Source organism: Aquarana catesbeiana, linkage group LG12, assembly GCF_042186555.1.
Source record: "Aquarana catesbeiana isolate 2022-GZ linkage group LG12, ASM4218655v1, whole genome shotgun sequence".
NCBI lineage: Eukaryota > Metazoa > Chordata > Amphibia > Anura > Ranidae > Aquarana > Aquarana catesbeiana.
Window position 1 is genome coordinate 90,591,982 of NC_133335.1, and position 26,690 is coordinate 90,618,671.

Consider the following 26,690-nt stretch of genomic DNA (forward strand, 5'->3'; position numbering starts at 1 on the left):
CAAAGTCGTGAATGCTGTACTCAGACAAAAATATGGTTAACAATAAAGCACAGTAAACGGTAAAGTATAAAAAATTGCAGACCTGAAAAGCAAACATGATAAAACATAATAACAATAAAACATTGCAGAATAGAATACAGTAAAAAAGAGCAGAACAATAGAGAGAATAGAGAGAGAGAGAATAGAGAGAGAACAATAAAACGACAACTATTATTTTTTATTTTATATTTTTGTTTGTGTTTTTTTTTTTTTTTTTTTCACTTTTTTTGTAACTGTAACTTTTATAACTGTAACCGGTTCCAGGTTCGGGTCTCTCAAAATGCGATGGCATCTTGGGAGACCCTGTGAAAGTGTGTCCTAGTCTGTGCAATGCTGTACCCTACGCTAATACTCAGCTAGTGAATGGTAGCGTTCAAAACATTCACCAATGCAAAGACCAGGATTGTCAGGACAGGAGGGACAATAATAGCGGGTGTCATGCCTATATCCGCGCTTGCTGCAGACACAACATCTTTTTGGGGGGGGTTCGTTGGGTAGGGGTACTCGGGAGGACATAAAAATGCCTCTCATGCAGCCGACTGCATTTGGTTGGGGATGTGAATGGGGGAAGTACGGGCGCTGCAGAAGCGGTAGGTTCCCAATTAGGATTGGCGAATGCAGCAGGAAGGGCATTATGGGCACGACGGGCCTGTGTTTGTCTTTTTGGTGGCAGCGGGACACTACTTGTACTTGCCACCTCACCAGCTTGAACTGCACTTATGGGACTCGCCACGTCACCAAGTGTTACTGCAGTGCTGGTTTGACTACGACCGGGGTGTACTAGGCCGCTGGCGCTTGCCAGTTCACCAAAACGCTACCAAAAAAACTGTTAACGATCGCAGGGATCAGGCCTGACTCTGCGAACGCTGCAGTTATGCATTTAGTGTTTTGTAAGTGACAGTGATCGATCGATACTGCACTTGGGTGGGCTGGGCTGGGCCGGGCGGAGGGGTAAAACGCAGGTGCTAGCAGGTATCTGGGCTGATCCCGCTAACACTGCGTTTTTGGGAACCCTAAACTGCTGGGGACGCCAGTATAGATCTGATCGGATCAGATATTGATCAGTTCAGATACTATACCACTAAGGGAGGTGTACAGTGCGTGCGTGGGTGTTAGCGCTACTGGCACTAACCTGACGCTGCCTGGGGCTGGTGCTTGCCAGTTCACCAAAACGCTACAAAAAAAACTGTTAGCGATCGCAGGGATCAGGCCTGACTCTGCGAACGCTGCAGTTATGCGTTTAGTGTTTTGTAAGTGACAGTGATCGATCGATACTGCACTTGGGTGGGCTGGGCTGGGCCGGGCGGAGGGGTAAAACGCAGTTGCTAGCAGGTATCTGGGCTGATCCCGCTAACACTGCGTTTGTGGGAACCCTAAACTGCTGGGGACGCTAGTATAGATCTGATCGGATCAGATATTGATGCGTTCAGATACTATACCACTAAGGGAGGTGTACGGTGCGTGGGTGTTAGCGGTACTGGCACTAACCTGACGCTGCCTGGGGCTGGTGCTTGCCATTTCACCAAAATGCTACCAAAAAAACTGTTAGCGATCGCAGGGATCAGGCCTGACTCAGCGAACGCTGCAGTTATGCGTTTAGTGTTTTGTAAGTGACAGTGATCGATCGATACTGCACTTGGGTGGGCTGGGCCGAGCTGGGCGGAGGGGCAAAACGCAGGTGCTAGCAGGTATCTGGGCTGATCCCGCTAACACTGTGTTTTTGGGAACCCTAAACTGCTGGGGACGCCAGTATAGATCTGATCGGATCAGATATTGATGCGATCAGATACTATACCACTAAGGGAGGCGTATGCTGCGTGCGTGGGTGTTAGCGGTACTGGCGCTAATCTGACCCTGCCTGGGGCGACGCATATCACCGCCGGGCGATCAGGGGGCTAAATCTTTATTCGGTAATAAACGGCGGGTTCCCTGACACTATAAAAAATAAACAAACTAACCAGCGTCACCCGTAACGGTTATACAGTGATCAGTGGTGAAAGGGTTAACTAGGGGGCAATCAAGGGGTTAAAACATTTATTAGATAGTATATGGGGGTCCCTGTCGCTATAAAACTCTGACGGCGAACCTAAATATTTACGTCCCTAACTAGCATCACCAGCGACACTAATACAGCGATCAGAAAAATGATCGCTTAGCGACACTGGTGACAGGGGGTGATCAAGGGGTTAAAACTTTATTAGGGGGGGTTAGGGGGGTACCCTAGACCTACAGGGGGCCTAACACTCACTGCCCTGACACTGTAACTGTCACAAACTGACACCAATACAGTAATCAGAAAAAAAAAAAAAAAAAAAAAAAAACTGCTGGTGTCAGTTTGTGACAGGGGGGGGGGTGATTGGGGGGGGATCGGGGGGCGATCGGGGGGGGGGATCGGGGTGTTTAGTGTGCCTGGCATGTTCTACTGTGTGTGTAGTGTTGGTGCACTTACATTGCAGTCTTCTCTCCTCGGCCCGGAACGGAAAATACCGAGCCGAGGAGAGATGACATCATTTCCTCTGCCTCTGTGTACAATACAGAGGCAGGGAAATGATCCCATTGGCTGAGAGCGATCGCGAGGGGGGGGCCACGAATGGATGGCCTCCCCCTCACCTCCGATCGCCGGGGGAGATTTGCCGACCGCCGCAGGCACCGGGGGGGGGGTCCGATCGGACCCCCCACCCGCGGGCAGGCAAGGACGTACATATACGTCCTTTTGCCTGCCCGTGCCGCTCTGTCGACGTATATAGTCGTGCGGCGGTCGGCAAGTGGTTAATGTCACTTTTTTCCTATCACAAGGGTTGGACAACTTTTTTTTTGATAGCTTGGTCAGTGACAGGTTCTCTTTACTGAGACATCTAGGGTCTACGAGGGGGTGCTGATAAGTACTGAGCCTTACCCAGAAAGAAATTAAGCGAGGAAGCTGTAAACTGCAGGGTGTACTGGCCAATTTGCCTATATTCAATGGTGCAAAAATCAACTACCTATGATTTTAACTTATTATTATTCAGGATTTATATAGCGCCGACAGTTTACGCAGTGCTTTACAACATTAGGGCAGACAATACAATTCAATACAGGAGGAATCAGAGGACCCTGCTCGTTAGAGCTTACAATCTAGGAGGGAGGGTCAAGTTATACAAAAGGGTAATAGCTGTGGGGGATGAGCTAATGGAGAAAATAGTGCAGTTGTTAGATGGAGGCAGGTTAGGCTTCTCTAAAGAGGAAAGTTTTCAGGGATCGCCTAAAAGTGGATAAATTTGGAGACAGTCTGACAGATTGGGGTAGGGAGTTCCAGAGGATAGGCGAGGCTCGGGAGAAGTCCTGGAGGCGGGTATGGGAGGAGGTGATGAGGGAGCTAGAGAGCAGGAGGTCTTGGGAGGAACGGAGATGGCGATTAGGTCGGTATTTTGAGACTAGGTTAGTGATGTAGCTGGGGGCACAGTTGTGGATGGCTTTGTAGCTTATTGTTAGTATTTTGAATTTAATTCGTTGGGCGAGTGGTAGCCAATGGAGGGATTGGCAGAGAGGGGTAGCAGACACTGAGCGGTTTGTAAGGTGGACGAGTCTGGCAGCAGCATTCATGATGGACTGAAGGGGGGATAGTCTATTTAAAGGTAAGCCAATGAGGAGGGAGTTGCAGTAGTCAAGGCGAGAGATAACCAGGGAGTGAATCAGGAGCTTTGTGGTTTAATTGGTTAGAAAGGGACGTAGTTTAGAGATGTTGGAGGTTGAGGCGGCAAGCTTTGGAAAGTGATTGGATGTGGGGCCGAAAGGAGAGTTCAGAATCCAGGATAACACCTAGCACCCTGACATGTGGGGACGGGTGGATGGTTTTGCCATTGCTCTTGACAGAGAAGTCCGGGGAAGAGGCATGTGGGGGAGGAAATATTAAGCTCGGTTTTGGACAAGTTGAGTTTGAGGAAGTGGTGTGACATCCATACAGATATGTCAGTTAGTTAGGGATTCGTGAGGAGACTGATGGGGTGAGTTGAGGGGTGGAGAGATACATTTGTGTGTCATCAGCATAGAAATTATATTGAAAGCCGTGAGAGGCTATCAACTGACCCAGGGAAGAGGTGTAGATTGAAAATAAAAGAGGTCCAAGAACAGAACCTTGGGGGACCCCAACAGAGAAGGGAAGAGGAGTGGAGGAAGTAGAATTGTAAGTGACACTGAAGGTGCGTTGGGATAGGTAGGATGAGAGCCACTGAAGAGCACAGTCACGGAGACGGAGGGAGTAAAGTTTTTTGAGGAGGAGGGGGTGGTCAACCATGTCAAAGGCAGCTGAAAGATCCAGAAGTAGGAGTACAGAATAGTGTCCGTTGGTTTTTGCAGTTAGTAGGTCATTTGTGAGTTTTAAAAGAGCAGTTTCTGTGGAGTGTTGAGGGCGAAATCCTGATTGAAGGGGATCAAGAAGGTTGTTTTTAATGAGGTGGTCACTCGGTTGTAAACCAGGCGTTCAAGGAGTTTAGAGGAAAAGGGGAGCAAGGAGATAGGGCGTAGGTTGTTAGGATTGGTGGGGTCCAAGGACGGCTTTTTAAGTATGGGGGTGACCAGTGCATGTTTTAGAGCATTGGGGAAGATGCCAGAGGTGAGGGAGAGGTTGAAGATGTGGGTTAGAGAGTGTAGGATGGGGTCAGGGGGTGACCGTAGCATTTGAGAGGGAATCGGGTCCAGGGGACAGGTGGTTAAGTGGGCAATAGAAAGGAGTTTAGCAACTTCGTCTGTAGTAGCAGATTTGAATAGGGGGAGTGTCAGTTGTACCTGTTGACAAGAGGTCTTAGCTGGGGGAGACACCTGTAGAGCGGAGAGTTCATCGCGGATTGTATTAATCTTGTTTTTGAAGTGATTAGCGATTTCCTGGGCAGTGAGTAAGTCAGTGGGTGGAGGACAAAGTAGAGAGTTGAAGGTAGAGAAGAGTTTACGGGGATTGGATGAGAAGGTGTTAAGAGTTGTAAAATAGGTTTGCTTGGCAGTGTGGAGGAAAGAATAGTATTTTTGGAGAGACTTTGAGAGACTTAGTCTTGTGCCACAGACGCTCAAGAGCACGACTACGTTTTTTGAGAATTTTAGTATCATCTGCCAGGGTTGTAGGGGTCGAGGCCTGATTCTGCGTGTAGTGAGGGGAGCAAGCTTGTCCAGGGTGGAGGACAGAGATTTATTGTAGATTGACGTGGCTCGGTTGGGGCAGGACAGGGGAGAGATTTTGTCATAGAGGTGGTCAGTAGCAGAGTAGAGGAGAGAGGAGTTGAAGTTGCGAAAGTTTCTACGGGTGATGGTTAGGCGATTGGAGGGAAAGGTGGTGGAAGACAGGGGGAGAGAGAAACTAATAAGGTGATGGTCGGAGAGAGGAAAAGGATTGTTTGAGAAGTTGCATGGAGTGCATAGGTAGGAGAATACAAGGTCAAGCGTGTTGCCATCAGAGTGAGCAGAAGCCTGTACCCATTGCTTCAGGTCAAATGAAGAGGTTAGACTAAGAAGTTTAGAAGTAGCAGGAGTGTTTGTATTAGCAGGGATATTGAAATCCCCGAGAAGGATTGTGGGAATATCCGAAGAGAGAAAGTAGGGTAGCCAGGCAGAAAACTCATCAAGGAAAGTTAATAATGGTCCAGGGGGCCGGTAGATCACAGCAATTCTTAGGGAAGTAGGAGAGAATAGACGTATACAGTGGGCTTCGAATGATGAGAGGGAGAAAGATGGAGGAGTGTGAATAACCTGGAAGGTGCTCTGGGGGGATAGGAGGAATCCCACTCCACCTCCCTTGCGTCCATTAGGCCTAGGGGAGTGAGTCCAGTGAAGGCCACCCTGGGAGAGGGAAGCAGGAGAAGGGGTGTCATACGTGGAGCCAGGTTTCGGTGAGAGCAAGTAGATTAAAGGAATTAGTGACAAAGAGGTCATGAACAGCAGTGAGTTTGTTGCAGACAGAGCAGGCGTTCCAGAGGGCGCAGGAGAGAGGGAGGCTGGTGTTGGGAAGAAGAGGAATGGAGACTAAATTGTGTAGATTGCGACTACTGCCAGAGGGTGTAGGGTGATGGTGATGGGTGTGTTGGGCACAGTTAAATAAGGGGGGCCCAGGGTTTGGGGAAATATCTCCAGCGATTAGGAGAAGCAGAAGAGTGAGGGAGGTAGTATGAGAATGTGGTTTGTATGAGGGGACATGCTTCAGTATCCTGGGGGGTTTGTTAGCAAGTGGGCTTAGAGTTAGAAAGAGGTGATGAGTGCAGTAATAGGGGGAGGGGAGAAGTGAGGGTGATATGTACAGATTGTGGGGTGGAGCAGAGGGATGAAGAAAAGAGAGCTTGAGGAGAGAGGCAGCAATTGTGAAAAGGAGGAGAGGTAAAGAGAGCATGTTTTAGAGAGGAAGATGATAAAATTTGGAAATGGGGTCACCTGCAGTCTGTTATAGTTTTCTTTGTGCAAATCGCTGAAGTGCAAGAGCAGACGTTATTTAAAGAACCCACTTCTTTGGAAGAACCCCCTGTATGTGCTACCCTGTAAAGAAGGCCTTGTTTTTATACTGTGAGTTGGGTGTGGGTTGAATCTGGCAATTAATCAATTAGGAGGGGATATTAGGAACACAGCTAGCAGAGCATAACTTTCACACCACAATCAAACTGCAAGGGGACTAAAAGGGCAAAATTGTAAAGATAAGGAAACCCATAATTTAGGTAAGAGCCCATTCACACAGGGCAACACGACTTGCAGGTCACCTCAGCGAGGTGACCTGCAAACGACTTCTGCGGCGACTTGCAAAACGACTTCTGTATAGAAGTCTATGTAAGTCGCCCCCAAAGTCGTACAGGAACCTTTTTCTAAGTCGGAGCGACTTGCGTCGCTCCGATTAGAACGGTTCCATTGTACAGAACGGGAGGCGACTTGTCAGGCGACTAGGTCGCCTGACAAGTCGTCCCTGTGTGAATGGGCTCTAAGGCTTAATGGCTAAATAAACATTGAACTAATGTGAGCAGGGCTACAGATGGAGTTGAAACAGTGGTGACAAACAGATTTACCAAATATGCATTTGTGCAGTCAGCCAATATATTCAGTTTGAAGGTATGTGGAGGTATAAACGCAGGTTTACCAAATATGCATTTGTGCAGTCAGTCAATATATTCAGTTTGAAGGTATGTGGAGGTATAAACGCAGGTTTACCAAATATGCATTTGTGCAGTCAGTCAATATATTCAGTTTGAAGGTATGTGGAGGTATAAACGCAGGTTTACTGTGAAGAGAGAAGATGTTCAGATGGATGGGGCAAGAGCAGAAGTGCCACTTATTTAAAGAACCCACTTCTTTGGAAGAACCCCCTGTATGTGCAGCCCCCTGCTTATCTTTCTTTTTCAGGTCCAAAGTGAACATGGCAGCACCTGGAAGAGCATAGGACCATAATCAAGTTCTTGTTTCTCCAAGGGAAAGGTGTGAAGCAGATCCATGATGAAAGGTCACAAACTTTGGGTGACAGTGACCCTTCATATGCAACATTTGGCTGTCAATTGGCCATTTCGGTGTGGAAGGCCTGTTTCTGTGCCTGCAAAAGTTAAAAGTTTTTGGATCCACTTTGCTGCAAGCTTTCTCATTTTCAAGTCGTGGATAATGGCACCAACTCTCCCGCGTGATATTCCCAGATATGTAGCAATACTTTTGGCTGATATTTGGTGGTCCTCCATGATCATGTCATGAGTGGCTTTCACATTTGCAGGCACAGAGAAACAGACCTTCCACTGTGTTTCTCACTTTCAACACCAAAATGGCCAGTTTTGAAATTTTCAACCCAACGTTTAACTGTTGCATATGAAGTGCCACTGTCACCCAAAGTTTGTGACATTTCATCATGGATCTGCTTCGCACCTTTCCCTTGGAGAAACAGGAACTTGATTATGGTCCTATGCTCTTCCACATTGAATTTTTCTCGAGGTGCTGCTATGTTCACTTTGGGCCTAAAAAGAAAGATTAGTTAAAATCATAGGTAGTTGATTTTTGCACCATTGGATGTAGACAAATTACCCAGTACACCCTGCAATTTACAGCTTCAATTTTTTCTGGGTGAGGCTCAGTACTTATCAGCACCCCCTCGTATTAGACTCCAAATATCTCCTCTGCCTTTAAAAGCATCTAATCAAACCGAGATCGGTTTAATCAGATGCTTTCACAAGCCAATAATGGCTTTGCTTATAGAGACACCAGAAGTGACAAAATCCTTGTGTTTCTTATACCATAAAGATGATCGAACCTCCTCCCGCCACATGTAAAAGCAATCCAGTTGTTGTTTACCATTTTTCCATAAAAGTGCATCACCAGCTGAAAAAAAGATGCTGGGATAATGCCTGTAGCTACAGCCATCCTCCCGGTATAACCACTGAAAGTTCAGGACGTCGGAGGACGTCAGATGTCCTACGGGCGGGAAGTGGTTAAAATCACACCGCAGCAGCATGAAATTTGGCACGCAAGAAAACGCACCACGTTTTCCAATGCGTGGCGGTGTCTTTAAAAATGAAGGGCTGAAGAGCAGTGGGTTTTGTCTACACGTCGGAAGCGTGTGCGTTTTTGCAAATGTTCCTAACCCACACAATTGTGAACCTAGGCTAAGGGACTGTTCACACCAGAACGCTGTGCTGGAAAGGTGTGTTTTTGTGCATGGTTTTTACACAGCACAGGAAAGCGCTGCCCTTGTTAGATGCACAAGGGTGCCATTGTTGTTGGCTGGTCTCCTCTTCCTGTTAATGATGGAAACCACATGTAAAATGTCACTTCTGGGTCCTGGTGTCACTGTCCTCAGATAGTATGGATGGGGAAGAAGCTTATCTTGCTCATTCCTGAGATGGACTATGGGATTTGTAATGTTTTGTGCATAGAGCAGTGAACATGACTGCAATTAATACACACTGCTCATTCCAAACAAAAAAAAGGGGGCGGGGGGGCAGGAAAAGTTCAGGAGCTCGTGAGAATTATTACTGTTATTATAAAGGATGTTACAAGGCGACAGAAAAACACAGAAAAAACAATTTAATGAAAAAAAATTACAGCATCATGAAAGCAATTATAAAGAGTTTTTTTTTTTTTTTTAACCACTTGAAGACCAGGCTTTTTCTTACAGTGACAGTAAAAATCAGTATTTTTGTGCTAGAAAATTACTTAGAACCTCCAAACATTATATATATTTTTAAAGCAGGAGCCCTAGAGAATAAAATGTTTGTTTTGCAATTTTTTATGTCATGCGGTATTTGTGCAGCGGTTTTTCAAACTCAATTTTTTTTTTTTTTTTTTGCAAAAGTACACTTTTTATAATCTTCTGCACAAAAACACAATATAACACCCGATTGTTTGGTAAAATTTAAAGGTGATGTTACGGCACGTAAACAAATGTCAAACATGTCACGCTTTAAAATTGCGCATGACCGTGCAAGGCAATAAACAATGTAGGGCCGAAACAACTAATCGATTAATCGACAACTAATCGATTATGAAAATAGTCAACTATTTTCATAATCGATTTATCGGCCAGCCAATTAGTTGTCCGTGTTAGGAGTGATCGCGGGAGCCCGGCGGTCATCGAGACCACCGGGCACTCGCATCGGCTCCGGGGGCGAGCTGTGGGTGCGCGCGCCCCTAGTGGCCACCAGAGGGAGTGACGTAACATAACGGCGAATCGCGCAGCAGAGCCATGTTGCCGCAGCGCAGCTGCGGCGGCTGGTCGGCAAGAGGTTAAAGACTGTGCAGGGAAGATCAGCATCTGAACCCAGAGAAAATGGAGGCTCATGGACTGGAGGTAATAGAAGGTATTACAATTACATTTAAAGTAAACTTTTACCAGTATTTTGTAGGGCTGCGGTAATTAACAATCAATTCCTTGATTAATCATTAATTTTTTTGATTGATCAAAATTCTTTTAATCGGTACTCGCCTCTCCGCCGACTTCCGGGCCTTCAGGGAGTTCCGACATCAATGTCCGTGACGTCACCGGACTCCTCCCCCCCTTCCCCAAGTGCCTTCGTCTGCTAACGAAGGGAAGGGGGAGGAGTCACGCGGGGTGTGTTTTTTTTTCTTTGGCTTATCAGCTATAGCATGTCACGTGACATGGCCTACCCCCTCCTCCACCCGCTGTGGGAGCACGAGCTGAACTTCAGGTCCAGGAGCAGAGCGCGAGGCGGAGGGATCCAGACACAGCGGAGGGGCAGCAGACGGCGACGGAGACCCACACTCCTCATACCGATAGACAAGCCCACTCCCCTAGGCTTTCCGGTAAGGGGAGGGGGGAGCTGCTTGTTGTCACAGTTTTCCGAATGTGTAGAGACCGGCGGACACCTGGTGTCAGATGTGTACACACTCCATAACGTCATTATGTCATTAAAAGGTGTCCCCCCTTCGGGAGATTGCCCTTCACTTCCTGTTCCAGAGTCAAAACCGGAAGTAATCGCCAGAACTTGTGTCCCCTCTGTGGGGGTATTTCTCTCTCTGATAGCTTATGCTGGGACAAATGGGGCTCATTCACATGAGAGCTGTGTCCCTTAACCCTTGTGCTGCCAGAGCTGTTTTTGCACTTTTTTTCTTTTTGCATGAAACATTTGTTGCTTAAAAGTTAAAATCAGTACTTTTTTTGCTAGGAACTTACTTAGAACATGTTGATTGCTGCATCCCCCCCTGCTGACCCTCCCCCCCCCCCCCAGCCCCCCCCCCCCATGTTAAGCCTCTCATGGAGTTGGAAGACCCTGAATGCTGAAGGTAAATCTTTTTTTTCTAAACTGGGTGCCTTTTTTTGCCAAGGCCATAGTTGGCAACATTGTAAAAAAAAATTTTGGGACACTTTTTTGGTTGTAGGCAGTGTCATACTATAATTAGGGGGCGGGGAATGCGTTTGTAGGCATGGCACAGGGAAAAGAAAAAACGTGGCGCCACAATATGGGTGTGGTTTACGCGAAATAGTGGGCGTGACTTAAATGGGTGTTGCTCAAATAGGGGTGTGGTTAGAGTCTGAGACGAATGAGGGATGGAGAGGGAAAGGGTGGTAGAGGGAGAGGGATGGAGGGACAGCAGACTCGGATCCTACACCACAATAGCAATGTGTATTCCAGAGTTTAACAATCAGCAGATAAAGATACTCCAAACACCTGGTGTTAGCGCTTCAATCATCCCGGCACCATGGTTGTTATGGTGTCAGGATGATTGAAGCACATTATTTCTATTATTACATTGTAATATAGAATGAAATCATTCAACTCACCATAATGCAGAATTAGTGGGACCCCTGAGCGTGTCACCTGCCGCCAGATGCCATCAGGTGCCCCCCGCAGAGTCCGTCCTTACATCAGGTGCCCCCCGCAGAGTTCCTCCTTACATCAGGTGTCCCCAGGACAGTACCTCTTACATCAGGTATCCCCAGGACAGTACCTCTTACATCAGGTGTCCCCAGTACAGTGCCCCTTACATCAGGTGTCCCCAGTACAGTGCCCCTTACATCAGGTGTCCCCAGTACAGTGCCCCTTACATCAGGTGTCCCCAGGACAGTGCCCCTTACATCAGGTGTCCCCAGGACAGTGCCCCTTACATCGAGTGTCCCCAGGACAGTGCCTCTTGCATCGGGTGTCCCCAGCGGAGTGCCTATTGCATCAGGTGTCCTCAGCGGAGTGCCTCTTACGTCAGGTGTCCCCAGCGGAGTGCCTCTTACGTCAGGTGTCCCCAGCGGAGTGCCTCTTACGTCAGGTGTCCCCAGCGGAGTGCCTCTTACGTCAGGTGTCCCCAGCGGAGTGCCTCTTACGTCAGGTGTCCCCAGCGGAGTGCCTCTTACGTCAGGTGTCCCCAGCGGAGTGTTGGCTGCAGATGGAGTGTTGGCTGCAGTCTAGCTACATCTCCACAAGAGTGGTGACAAGGAGGGAGAGGTGTGTGGGTGGAGGCATGGTGACTTGGGGTGTTACAGGCTGACTTGGGGAAGGGTGGAGGCATGGTGGTGATTTGGGGGTGCAGGCATGATGGGGACCTGGGGGGTGCAGGCATGATGGTGACTAGGCCGGAGGGGGTGCAGGCATGGTGTTGACTAGGCTGGAGGGGGTGCAGACATGGTGGTGACATGGGGGGAGGCGGGTGCAGGCATGGTGTTGACATGGGGAGGAGGGGGTGCAGGTATGGTGGTGACATGGGGGCAGGTATGGTGGTGACATGGGGGGAGGGGGCTGCAGGTATGGTGGTGATATGGGGGGGGAGGGGGTGCAGGTATATTGGCGACATGGGGGGAACAGGTATGGTGATGACATGGGGGAGGGGGGGCAGGTATGGTGGTGATATGGTGGGAGGGGGCTGCAGGTTATGGTGGTGACATGGGGGGAGGGGGGTGCAGGTATGGTGGTGACACGGGGAGGAGGGGGTGCAGGTATGGTGGTGAACGGGGAGGAGGGGGTGCAGGTATGGTGGTGAACGGGGAGGAGGGGGTGCAGGTATGGTGGTGACACGGGGGGAGGGGGGAAGCAGGTATGGTGGTGACACAGGGGGAGTGGGGTGCAGGTATGGTGGTGACATTGGGGGAGGGAGGTGCATGTATGGTGGTGACAAGGGGGGAGGGGGGGGTGCAGGTATGGTGGTGACTAGGGATGAGCTTCGAGTTCGAGTCGAACTCATGTTCGACTCGAACATTGGCTGTTCGCAAGTTCACCGAACAGCGAACAATTTGGGGTGTTCGCGGCAAATTCGAATGCCGCGGAACACCCTTTAAAAGTCTATGGGAGAAATCAAAAGTGCTAATTTTAAAGGCTAATATGCAAGTTATTGTCATAAAAAGTGTTTGGGGACCTGGGTCCTGCCCCAGGGGACATGGATCAATGCAAAAAAAAGTTTTAAAAACGGCCGTTTTTTCAGGAGCAGTGATTTTAATAATGCTTAAAGTCAATCAATAAAAGTGTAATATCCCTTTAAATTTCGTACCTGGGGGGTGTCTATAGTGTGTCTGTAAAGGGGCGCATGTTTCCTGTGTTTAGAACAGTCTGACAGCAAAATGACATTTTGAAGGAAAAAACTCATTTAAAACTACCCGCGGCTATTGCATTGCCGACAATACACATAGAAGTTCATTGATAAAAACGGCATGGGAATTCCCCAAAGGGGAACCCCGAACCAAAATTAAAAAAAAAAAATGACGTGGGAGTCCCCCTAAATTCCATACCAGGCCCTTCAGGTCTGGTATGGATATTAAGGGGAACCCCGGCTAAAATTTTAAAAAAAAAATGACGTGGGGTTCCCCCTAAATTCCATACCTAAGGGGAGCCCCGCGCCAAAAAAAAAAAAAAAAAACGGCGTGGGGTCCCCCCAAAAATCCATACCAGACCCTTATCCGAGCACGCAACCTGGCAGGCCGCAGGAAAAGAGGTGGGGACGAGAGTGCGGCCCCCCCTCCCTCCTGAACCGTACCAGGCCACATGCCCTCAACATTGGGAGGGTGCTTTGGGGTAGCCCCCCAAAACACCTTGTCCCCATGTTGATGAGGACAAGGGCCTCATCCCCACAACCCTGGCCGGTGGTTGTGGGGGTCTTTCGGGCGGGGGGCTTATCGGAATCTGGAAGCCCCCTTTAACAAGGTGACCCCCAGATCCCGGCCCCCCCCCCTGTGTGAAATGGTAAGGGGGTACATAAGTACCCCTACCATTTCACGAAAAAAGTGTCAAAAATGTTAAAAATGACAAGAGACAGTTTTTGACAATTCCTTTATTTAAATGCTTCTTCTTTCTTCTATCTTCCTTCATCTTCTGGTTCTTCTGGCTCTTCTGGTTCTTCCTCCGGCGTTCTCGTCCAGCATCTCCTCCGCGGCGTCTTCTATCTTCTTCTCCTCGGGCCGCTCCGCACCCATGGCATAGGGGGGAGGCTCCCGCTCTTCTCTTCTTCTTTTCTTCTCTTCTGTTCTTCTTCATTTTCTTCTCCGGGCCGCTCCGCAATCCATGCTGGCATGGAGGGAGGCTCCCGCTGTGTGACGGCGCTCCTCGTCTGACAGTTCTTAAATAACGGGGGGCGGGGCCACCCGGTGACCCCACCCCCCTCTGACGCACGGTGACTTGACGGGACTTCCCTGTGGCATTCCCCGTGACGTCACAGGGAAGTCCCGTCAAGTCACCGTGCGTCAGAGGGGGGCGGGGTTCACCGGGTGGCCCCGCCCACCCGGTTATTTAAGAACTGTCAGACGAGGAGCGCCGTCACACAGCGGGAGCCTCCCTCCATGCCAGCATGGATTGCGGAGCGGCCCGGAGAAGAAAATGAAGAAGAACAGAAGAGAAGAAAAGAAGAAGAGAAGAGCGGGAGCCTCCCCCCTATGCCATGGGTGCGGAGCGGCCCGAGGAGAAGAAGATAGAAGACGCCGCGGAGGAGATGCTGGACGAGAACGCCGGAGGAAGAGCCAGAAGAGCCAGAAGAACCAGAAGAACCAGAAGATGAAGGAAGATAGAAGAAAGAAGAAGCATTTAAATAAAGGAATTGTCAAAAACTGTCTCTTGTCATTTTTAACATTTTTGACACTTTTTTCGTGAAATGGTAGGGGTACTTATGTACCCCCTTACTATTTCACACAGGGGGGGGGCCGGGATCTGGGGGTCACCTTGTTAAAGGGGGCTTCCAGATTCCGATAAGCCCCCCGCCCGCAGACCCCCACAACCACCGGCCAGGGTTGTGGGGATGAGGCCCTTGTCCTCATCAACATGGGGACAAGGTGTTTTGGGGGGCTACCCCAAAGCACCCTCCCAATGTTGAGGGCATGTGGCCTGGTACGGTTCAGGAGGGAGGGGGGGCTGCACTCTCGTCCCCCCCTCTTTTCCTGCGGCCTGCCAGGTTGCGTGCTCGGATAAGGGTCTGGTATGGATTTTTGGGGGGACCCCACGCCGTTTTTTTTTTTTTTTTTGGCGCGGGGTTCCCCTTAAAATCCATACCAGACCTGAAGGGTCTGGTATGGAATTTAGGGGGAACCCCACGTCATTTTTTTTTTTTAATTTTAGCCGGGGTTCCCCTTAATATCCATACCAGACCTGAAGGGCCTGGTATGGAATTTAGGAGGACTCCCACGTCATATTTTTTTTTTAATTTTGGTTCGGGGTTCCCCTTTGGGGAATTCCCATGCCGTTTTTATCAATGAACTTCTATGTGTATTGTCGGCAATGCAATAGCCGCGGGTAGTTTTAAATGAGTTTTTTCCTTCAAAATGTCATTTTGCTGTCAGACTGTTCTAAACACAGGAAACATGCGCCCCTTTACAGGCATACTATAGACACCCCCCAGGTACGAAATTTAAAGGGATATTACACTTTTATTGTTTGACTTTAAGCATTATTAAAATCACTGCTCCTGAAAAAACAGCCGTTTTTAAAACTTTTTTTTGCATTGATCCATGTCCCCTGGGGCAGGACCCAGGTCCCCAAACACTTTTTATGACAATAACTTGCATATAAGCCTTTAAAATTAGCACTTTTGATTATTCATGTTCGTGTCCCATAGACTTTAACGGTGTTCGCATGTTCGAACAAACTTTTTTCCTGTTCGCATGTTCTGGTGCGAACCGAACAGGGGGGTGTTCGGCTCATCCCTAGTGGTGACATGGGGGGTGCAGGTATGGTGGTGACACGGGGAGGAGGGGGGGAAGCAGGTATGGTGGTGACACAGGGGGAGGGGGGAAACAGGTATGGTGGTGACACAGGGGGGGAGCAGGTATTGTGGTGACACAGGGGGAGGGGGGTGCAGGTATGGTGGTGACATGGGGGGAGGGAGGTGCAGGTATGGTGGTGACACGGGGGGAGGGGGGTGCAGGTATGGTGGTGACACGAGGGGGAGGGGGGTGCAGGTATGGTGGTGACACGGGGGAGGGGGGAAGCAGGTATGGTGGTGACACGGGGGAGGGGGGTGCAGGTATGGTGGTGACACGGGGGGAGGGGGGTGCAGGTATGGTGGTGACACGGGGAGAGGGGGGTGCAGGTATGGTGGTGACATGGGGGGAGGGGTGTGCAGGTATGGTGCTGATGAGGGGGGTGCAGGTATGGTGGGGTCATGGGGGGGAGGGGGGTGCAGGTATGGTGGTGACACGGAGGGAGGGGGGTGCAGGTATGGTGGTGACACGGGGGGGAGGGGGGGAAGCAGGTATGGTGGTGACACAGGGGGGAGGGGGGTGCAAGTATGGTGGTGACATGGGGGGACAGGGTGCAAGGGGGAGCCAAGACCATCAGTGCACTGCCCCCAGCCAGCGGAGCCCCGATCCTTCCATCGGTGTGACTGTGCCCCCCCCTGCTCATCGCAAGGGGGGAGCCAGGACTATCAGTGCACTGTCCCCACCAGCGAGCCCTGGTCCTTCCATTAGTGGCGCTCTTCGGACACACGGGGTGGAGCAGAGGGTTGGCGGCGTGTGGAGACTGAACATTTCCTTGTGTTCAGTGGAGAGAGGGGAGGGGTCGCCAATTCCTGCAGCCAATAGGCTTCAGTGTACAATAGAATTTTCTATTTGTACACTGAAGAGAGAAGCCGATTGGCTGCCCCCTCCTCTGCACTGAACACAAGGGGAAACAACACTCGTGGAGGCGACGGCGACCATTTTTGTGTAGCCATTGCCGTTTTTTGCCAAAAACATTCCCGATTTTCTCGGGACAAAACAAAAATCCCAGGAAAACAATCGGAACAAGCTTTAATCGGGAAGAGTGTCCCAAAATTGGGATTGTCACGGGAAAATCGGGACTGTTGGCAACTATGCAAGGCTATGGACAAAATGATGCTTAAACAGCATTGATATTGTACAGGTGTGGTATTATAAGAGCTCTGTTATCTTTGTCTCTCCCTTTTGGTTTTTATTTTTTCCTGTCTTTATATGCAGCACACAGCACTGCTGTCCTTATTGTCAGTCTGAGAGCGGCTGTGAATGGTGTCACAGGGTGCAGAGACATGGGCAGCACAGGAGGGGACCGCCAGACGCCATGCAATGGTGTAATGATCTTGGGGGTCTGCAGTTGTGAGGGCCTCTCTCCCGCTCTCTGCAGTCCTGCCAGGTAAAGGACTTACCTCAGATTCTGAGTCTCCTGTCTGTCTCTGGATGTGCTGTCCTGGCTCCCTTGCTGTGCTGTGTACTCCTGTGGGCTTGACAGTCTGACTGTTGTGTGTTTTTTTTTTTTTTGTCTCAGACTCTAAACACACTATGCAACTTTTGTTGTCTGGTTTCTTTTAGATTTAGCAGAGCCATGTAGTGCAAGGGCCTGCCTGATTGCATACAAATCAAGACTCTTATGCAGTGTACACACGGTCGGACTTTTCTTCCGGACTTGTCTGACGGACACCGACGGACCAAATCCGGAGGACAATCCGATCGTGTGTGTTTCACCGGACCTTCAGCAGACTTTTTGAGCAAATCTGACGGACTTTAGATTTGGAACATGCTTCAAATCTTTACGTCGTAACTCCGCCGGACCCAGAAATCCGCTCGTCTGTATGCTAGTCTGACGGACAAAAACCGACGCTAGGGCAGCTATTGGCTACTGGCTATCAACTTCCTTATTTTAGTCCGGTGTACGTCATCATGTACGAATCCGTCGGACTTTGGTGTAATCGTGTGTAGACATGTTCGTTCGTTAAAATGTCAGTCAGAAGCCCGTCAAAAGTCCGCTGGAAAGTCTGTCGGACCAGTCCGGTCCAAAAGTCCGACCGTGTGTACGCGGCATTAGGTTTGGCCTCTTATTATGTGGTTTTGGTGAATATGAGGGAAGAAATCCAGAGAAGATTGTATAGTGTGTGTCCAGCTTAACTGTATCTGATGTCTGCCTTTGGAAATGCTGCCTGTAGCTCACCTTATGCTTCTAAAGTGAGTGGATGAAGGCAGATGGCTCTTAAAGAGACAGGGTACCATATTTTTGGTGAGAGGTAGAGGTAATATGCTTTTTTCCATATATTTTGTGCAAATATGAGCTTTCCACACCTGTTAGTGACACAGAAGATTAGCAAAGGTAGGAGGGGGCGACGTGGGACATGGTTCTTAAAAGAGCGCCCAAGAAGATTATGCAAATTAGGGGTTTTGCATTTTAGGAGCAGAAACCCTGAATGCATAATGCTCCAAAAAGACATAAAACCTGCCAACAATCATCTTATCCTGACTAGGACAATGACACCTAACAGGTTGTCACATTTATTAAGATGGATGTAAACAAACCCTCCATACACCCAGTGAAGTGAATGGCCTCAGGATACACAGAGATGAACCAAATCTCCCTACATAAGTTTCTACACGTATATCTGCTGTCTTCACATTTATATACTGTTTAGAAAGTTCAGATCATGTTAGGAAATGTTCTTGTCCTGTTTAACACAGTGTGGTGTCTGGGTATAGCCAAGATAGTGTAAATTGCTGATTGGAGGAAAGACGCGCACACACCCCCTCATCACTTTTTGTACATGGCCAGCTCTCTGCTACAGGGGACTTCTCTTCTACAGGACGTCTCTTTGAAGAGAGATAACAGAACACTGAAGATATATGTGCCCAGCTCAAATTTCATGAATTAGGTTTACATCCACTTAAAGTGGATGTAAACCCAATGTCATCCTTTCTAAACTACTGCCATAGGGGTTATCTATAAGGATATACATGCCTCCTGCATGTATCTCTACCTGTCAAATGTCTCCCCTCTGTCTGTTATGAGACTCGAAAAACTGAATATTCTTTGGGTGGGTCTGTTGTCTGGAGCTCGGTGGGTGGAGTCGTGATGTCAGTAGACTCCCCGCCCACCTCTACACTCCTTGTCAATATGCATTTTCTCCTGTGTATTTCTAACACTGAATGTCTGCTATGATCTCTAACATCCAGTGAAAAGACAGGAAAGTAACCACATGACTTCAGCATACCAAATCATGGTGAGGTGTGGAACAGCCAATCCTTGCAGAGCTGCTGAAGAAAGGAGTGGGGGGAGGGAATTAAAAAATAATGCCTGTGTCTGAGGCTGTCACTCACAGCAAGGGGGAGGATTTGACAAAGTTTTTCTCAGTTTGTCAAGATTTTTCTCACTGAACAATAAGAGGATTGCTCATAGATGGATTAACTCTGTGTGATAAGACTGGGCTCAAATGATAGGAAATCTTATACTCTACAGTATGATATATATAAAAAAAAAAAAAAATTCGGGTTTACATCCACTTTAAGCATGTGATCTATATACTCTAAAGGAGTTGTTTCCACTTACCCTGTGAAGGGACAGGATCCAGAAAATTGGCACAAATGCGTTTATGTCAGCATGATAGAGAATGCCTCACCTAGCTCACGATGCATTTTGGGCCTGCATGCAGTCTGCAGTGGCAGAGAAATGAAATCGCACAGGCTGCCTCACAAGTATGTGGTTGTGCCCTATTAACCGGTTGCCGACCGCTTCACGCAGATATACTGCGGCAGAAGGGCTCGTACAGGCAAAACCACGTACCTGTACATTGCCCTTTAAGAGGCGGGCGCGTGTGCGCCCACGGCAAGCTCCGTGAGTCGGGTCGCGGGTCCCGCGATCACCTCACGGGGAGGAAGAACGGGGAGATGCTGATGTAAACAGCATCTCCCCGTTCTGCCTAGTGACAGTGTCACTCGATCTCTGCTCCCTGTCATCGGAGCAGAGATCAGTGACGTGTAACATGTAGCCACACCCCCCTCAGTTAGAAACACGCCCCTAGGACACACTTAACCCCTACAATGCCACCTAGTGGTTAACCCCTTCACTGCCAGTGTCATTTACACAGGAATCAGTGCATTTTTATAGCACTGATTGCTGTATAATGACAATGGTCACAAAAATGTGTCAAAAATGTCCGATGTGTCCGCCATAATGTAGCAGTCACAATAAAAATCGCTGATCGCCGCCATTAAAAAAAAAAAAAAATTATTAATAAAAATGCCATAAAGCTATCCCCTATTTTGTAAACGCTTTAACTTTTGCCCAAACCGATCAACCGTTTTTTGTTTTTTTTTACCAAAAATATGTAGAAGAATACGTATCGGCCTAAACTGAGGAAAAAATTGGGGTTTTTTTATATATTTTTGGGGGATATTTATTATAGTAAAAAGTAAAAAATAATGCGTTTTTTTCAAAATTGTCGCTCTATTTTTGTTTATAGCGCAAAAAATAAAAACCGCAGAGGCGATCAAATACCACCAAAAGAAAGCTTGTCGCATGACCGCGCAATTGTCAGTTAAAGTGGCGCAGTGCCGAATCGCAAAAAGTGCTCTGGTCAGGAAGGGGGTAAATTCTTCCGGGGGTGAAGTGGTTAAGGCAGCTATTGCGAAAATTATGCTACAAATATCCACACCACAAGCAACACCCATAATAATAGAGCGTAAAGTGCTCATTGATGAAGGATGACATTTTCCCATAATGGCAGAGCGTAAAACGCTCGTTTATGAAGGATGACAGATACCTTGTCAAAAGACCAATTACAGTAACAGGTTCTCTAAACCTTATCCATATATGATGGCTGCTGTATGTTTATGCACTGCACTTCCAGGGGTGGATGCTGCCCTCTAGTGTCTGGTGCAGCAAGTGTCTTTGCCTTTTTAGAACTTAGTTGCCTTCGGAGATCCTATGTATGAGAAAGTGGACTTGTTCACACCAAATGCAGTCCAGTGCGTCTTTATTCTGCATCAAGAACGCATGGACAGTGTTTAACTTTGATTCCAATTACATAGTTCACACCAGTACAGCGCATTCTAGTACAGTCAACAGAAGTAGAATGTTGCATTGTTGTATGGAACACATCTAGAAAGTGGCAAAATGCATTGAGAATGCATCAAGAACACTCATGCAGAAACACATCTGAAACACAGAAATTGTGGTGATCTGGCCATCAGGCTTGTACAGAATCTATACAGTGACAGATTTTGCCTGCCAACCAGCAATACGTTAACTTCGATCTATATTAACTTTAGAAATGGCATTACATTCAACACTAGAAGATTTGGCACACTTTGGTTGATGCTTTTGATAGACCTAGTACAAGCGCTGGCGCACCCAGTCGCTGCTATGAGAGCATTGTGGTTACACCACTGGAAAGCAGGTGGAACGTCTACACAAGCCTTTAACATTTCCTATAATTGGGAGTTATTGTTTGGTCAAACACTGAACAACGCAATTAAGCGAATGACAGGAAAAAAGTCTGGCCACAGATTAGTAAGAGGATCCCGCCATCCTTCATTCAAGCCTACTAAACTTCAGAGGATGCAGGAGGCCAAATCTTATAGGACAGGCTATAGATTTAATAGAACACAGTGGAAGTGTCTTAAAATTACTTTTAACATGCAGTCAAGTCCAGAGAAGGCTATTAAGATGGCTGGAAGGTTGTATGTGTTTTGTTTGTTTGTTTTTTTTGTTCTTTGTTTTTTAATGTGCGTCCAACTAGTCTCTTTCAGTTGGCCAAGGGGCCTGAGTGAAGTTGATGATTGTAGCCTCCTTCCGGAGGGTTTGGACGACAGTCATCAAAGACCAGTGGGTCCAGAAGACAGATGGGTGTACAATGGAAAATTCCAAAGCTGACCCATGAATCCATTTAATCTATGTCCAACAGATCTCAGAAGAGAAGATGTTGACAAGATTTTGATACTGCTACAAGGCCATCATGCCAGTGATGCCGAAAACATGGAATCATCTGGGGGCCTTTCTCCCCAGTTTTTCTAGTACCTAAGGCAGGAGCCTTCTGGCCTGTTTTAGTTTGAAGGAATCAAATGTGTTCATATATGCCAATCGGTCAAGATGGTTCATGCAGACAGTCACAGGGACAGTTCAGCTGGAGGACCAGTTGGTATCAATCGACCGTCCGACTCATATTTCCATGTACTGATCAATGCTGAGCACCAGAAGCATGTGAGATTTTCAGTGGCCAGATTTCACTTCCAGTTTAGGTGCTTTTTACAGAATTGGCACAGTCCCGGGAATCTTTTTGAAAGATCTTGTTGGCAGTGGTGGTACCTTGGGCCAGATGGCACAGGAGGGAGTTTAAATTTTGCCTTCTTTAGCCTATGAGCTGGGCTATCTATGGATCTGAAAATCTTTGTGCCTATACAAGTTCAACAAGAACTGGAATTTTTTACATTGCCACTGTGCTTTTTTTGGAGTCATGCCTCTCAGCCCAGAAGATAGGATGATCCTGAAGCCAGATGTCAGTCTCTGGGGCTGGGGAATCCAAGATCTCAAGAGACAAGTGCAAGACCATTGGAGAGCGGTGAAGCGCAGACTCCCCAAGTATCCTTAATGGAAGGAAGCCTTTTTCTAGCATTGCAAGCCTTTCAGGATCTTTGAGGGGGCCTGAGTAAGGTTGACAACAAGATAGTAGTAACCTACATTGCCTGATAAGGGGACATCAAGTCTTTTCTTGTTACATCTTGAAACTTTTTGTGGGGCAGAGAACAACTTAGTCAGTTAACATTGGTCTTCTTGCCAAGGAAGCAAAATCAATTATTGGTTCGGTTATGTCAATATTGGCCCTATGGGGCATTCCAGCAGTAGTTCTCAGGGAGACTTCTCTGAACGTGCAGGTTCTGATATTTGCAACAGGATGCCAATGCAAAGATTCCATCATACAAGGTGCAGGGTGCCATGGAATTTTCTGTTTGATTTTTGTCTCTGATCAAGTGAATTATTCTATGGCAAGTTCAGTAACAGCACCCCAATCCAATTTGGACTACTTTTAATAGCCTGGCTATGGAATAGGCTACACTAGAGGTACAGGGATTTTCATCTGATGTTGTTTAGATCCTGGTGACCAGATGAGCATCCATGAATGCTACATAGGAGGGGATATGAAAGAAGTTTGTTTTGTTTGCTCAGCAAAGCTTTTTCTCCTGTGTTCCTTGCTCTAGCCAATATCCTTGACATTTTACAGTCAGCGCTAGAGGTTCGGCTGGCATACAACGCCGTTTAAGGGATCTCTACTTTATTTTTCCACAGGCTGCAGATAGGTGCAAAGCCAGGGACCAGATGTTTCTTCCAGATAACAATCTATATATGACCTTGTGGGAAATCCTTGTTCCCTCTGTGGGACTTAGGCTTGAATCTGAGAGCACCCTTTGCTCCCACAGGTTTCGTTTCTATTGAAGTACGACATGGTAAAACTAGTTCTCCTGACAACTACTTCAGACAGAAGGATGTTGAAGATTGCAACACTTTCCAGTAAGGGCGCTTTGGTGTCTTTTTCTTTTTTTACCAGAGATAGGGATACCATGTCTATCCCCAAAGTTCAATTTTAAAGTGGTATCCAGTTTCCAGGAAAACTTGGAAGTAGGGAAACTTGGTCAAAGGAGGAAAGTGTAAAAAATCCTTTAATTTAGCCATCGGGCCCTTAGGAGTCATCCACTCTTGGGTTACCAGGATAATTAAACTGGCATGCAGGAAGTATGCTTTTCTGCTCTGAAATAATTGCAAGCCTATTTGACTAGAGGGGTGGCAGCATTTGAGGCAGTTATGCCAGGATTGCTTGGAGGATATAGGTAAGGGCTAGCTTGAAGGTCTGTTGCGGCCTTCATTCAACCTTACAAATTAAATATGTGACCAGCATGTTTGGGACCAGAGAGATCAATTCCTTCTGCCTTTAGTAGCTTTTCTTTAGATGTCAGTGTCTCTCTTAATTTGTTCTCTCCCACCCTATATTAAGCTTTGGTATATCCCATTGTGTGCTGACGGGAGGATGGGCCAGGAAAACAGAAAATTGTTATCAAATACTTACTGTAATTTTCCTTTCCTGGCCCATCCTCACGTCAGCACAGGACTCCCTCCCTAGTGGCCTGTCTCAGGCTAAGTTATCGAACTATCTTAGTTGGGGAGAAGCTGCCTTTTATTCAGCTATACAGGTGGTAATTGGGGCTCCAGAGGAGATGTTAACCCATTGTATGTGCTGACGTGAGGATGGGCCAGGAAAGGAAAATTACGGTAAGTATTTGATAACAATTTTCATATATAATATGTATGCGTTATAATTAATCGAAATTGGTCGATTAATCGATTTTTTTTTTTTTTTTTTTTTTTTTTTATCGAACACGAAAATTTTAATCAGTAACAGCCCTAGTATTTTGCATTATATTTAAACTGATTAAATCCATAAAAAATGTCTGAGCCTTTAGCACTACTTTTAATATAAAAGATTTATATCTCCCTTCCACCCTTCATGTCTGACCCCTAGTAAAAATGTCCATATATCCTACTTCTGGGTGTATTTATTTATATATATATATATATATATATATATATATATATATATATATATATATATATATATAATATATTCACAAAAACAGGAGCAGGTAAGATACAAATTTCATATGGGTACAGTGTTACATGACCGTGCTATTGTCATTCAAAGTGTGACATCACTGAAAGCTGAAAAGTGGCCTAGGCAGGAAGGGAGTAAAAGTGTCCGCTATTGAAGTGGTGAAAGTGGAGCTCCACTCATAAGGGAAGCTCTGTTTGTTCGCACCCTCCACTACCACATTTGGCACTTTTTGGGAGGGGGAGGGGGAAGCGGGTACCTGGTTTTGACAGGTACCCGCTCCCACTTTCAGGTAAGATCGCCTCATGGTGATCTATGTCTTGTCTGGCCCCTCCTCCTCCCCACCCCCGCTGCCTTCTGGGACCTGTGTAAGACAGCGGGACCATTCCGTAAGCGCAGTGCGGCTCACGCATGTGTAGTAGGAACCCGGCTGTGAAGCCGTAAATTGCAATGCCAGCGCCTTCACCCGAAGCCAATGGACATCGCTGGATTTCTGGACAGGTAAGTGTCCTTATATTAGTCAGGAGCTACAGTATTTGTAGCTGCTGACTTTTACATTTTTTTTCCCCCCAGACTGGAACTCCGCTGTAATAAGAAGCTCTTTTCAGGAGCTGCAGCCACTCAAGATTCTTCGACACTTTAAAAACACTTCCAATTCTGTCTGCAGGAATATTCTAATTCATTTTTGAAAGCTGAGTAGCTTTAAATCTTTATTCCAAGAGAAAAAATGGTTGCTGTAACTGCTTGAAGGAGAACTAGTTGTAAACTCTCCTATTGTTTAAGCTGTCATCTTAGCCTCTGTGTGATCTGCAGTTGCCATGGTGCTGCACATGTGTTCCGTTATAACTCCTGACAGTTGATGGCTTGACAGTTTGGTTGAGAGCATAAGCAGCCATGACAGTTATCATTCACAACATAAAGGTAATAAAATCGCACTAAACCATTAACTCAGTATTATAATTAATCAATAATGCTGTCCATGAGACATAATTATATGTAACATAAGCAGGTAGCCACAAAATAATGTAGTGCCAGCAATAAAAAAAAAAATATAAAAATATTGATTGAATATAAAATTATATATGACATATGGTGTAATAGCCAAAGATAAATAATCAAACACCCGTGTAGAAATAAATTATTGGAAAAAGTCCATCAAATTGTGAGATATGAGGTCTTCCATGACGTGGAAAATATTGTGTTCAATCCACCACCAGTGATAAAAATTAGATGCTTACCAGAGCCCCATGAACCCTCACTACAGAGGATCAGGGGAAGCCTGTACAGAGATAGCCCTCCAGAGCTTGACAAATGGACTCAGATTCAAAAATCGTGGGTGGTCATTAAACATCCAAAGACACCAAATGGAACTATTGGAACTCAGATCCCATCGTATCTCCCCAGCTCATAAGTGATAAATATGGCATGAAAGATAAAAAAAGCTCCAATAGTGTAAAACCTTCAATTTATTGTAGATAAAACAATCTTGTATTGCATTCACATGTAAACAGCAGAAATAACGCCTGTAATGTCTGGTGCTCCGGCTGGTGAACACAGACAAGCCTATCCTACTGGGACATCCACGATAATGTGAGGTGATGCAAGCACGTCGCTCTTCCCTACGCGTTTCGTAATGGGTTACGTCATCGTCTTCATCATTCACAACATGCTTTGAATGTAACTGTTTTGGGAAACAGTTTCATGGGTTTGGTTCTGATTTAAAGCCCCACTGCAGGATAATTCATAATAGATTAGTCTAAATGGAGGGATACTGCTGCTTAAGATCCATTTCAAGAACAGTGTAGTTCCGCTTTAAAAAAAAAAAACACATTATAGCTTGTCTCAACCCTGGTCCCTTTCATGTATTCTGGACACCTTGGAGTGCATGGAAATGAAAAATATGAATTAAGGCATGTGAATTAAAAAGAAATTTGTAAATGAATGCTAGCATTTGAAATATAACCACATAGTTATCAGAATACACCATTTTACACAATAGATATCCTTTAACATGTAATTTATTTGTATAGCCCTAGGTCTGATATGGAACAGGTTGATGATACAGAGAAGGATCTTCAAGTGTCAAGTGGCGAGGTAAGAGAAGGTAGAGACTCACAAGGGGAATGCCTTTTCTGAAAATGTAAACCACAACATTCTATAGAAAGACGATCCGCACACCAAGAGTTGTTGTTAAAAAAAAAAAAAAAATCTTTCAGCCTGTGAGGCCTTAGTCATAACTGAATAAAAATGAAGATTTTTTAAGAGCAACTCTTGGTGTGCGGATCATCTTTCTATATATATACTCAGTGAAACGGCTGTGGATCGAGCACACAGGAGCTCTTTTCATCGGTATGTTGTATGGGTAGCAGCACTGTTGCTTCTGTTTGAATTTAAATCACACCATTCTACACTTACAACAAGCATATGATGCCTATCTA

At 46.7% G+C, this 26,690-nt stretch overlaps 1 protein-coding gene across 1 annotated transcript in view; it reads left to right on the forward strand.

The window, feature by feature from the left end:
- The window catches only part of CCDC40 (coiled-coil domain 40 molecular ruler complex subunit), a 176,271-nt gene that overhangs the window by 4,274 nt on the left and 145,307 nt on the right, over positions 1 to 26,690 (forward strand). The window contains exon 2 of the mRNA XM_073608199.1: positions 26,283 to 26,346. Coding sequence (XP_073464300.1) covers positions 26,283 to 26,346 — 64 coding nt within the window. The remainder of the gene's footprint in view (positions 1 to 26,282; positions 26,347 to 26,690) is intronic.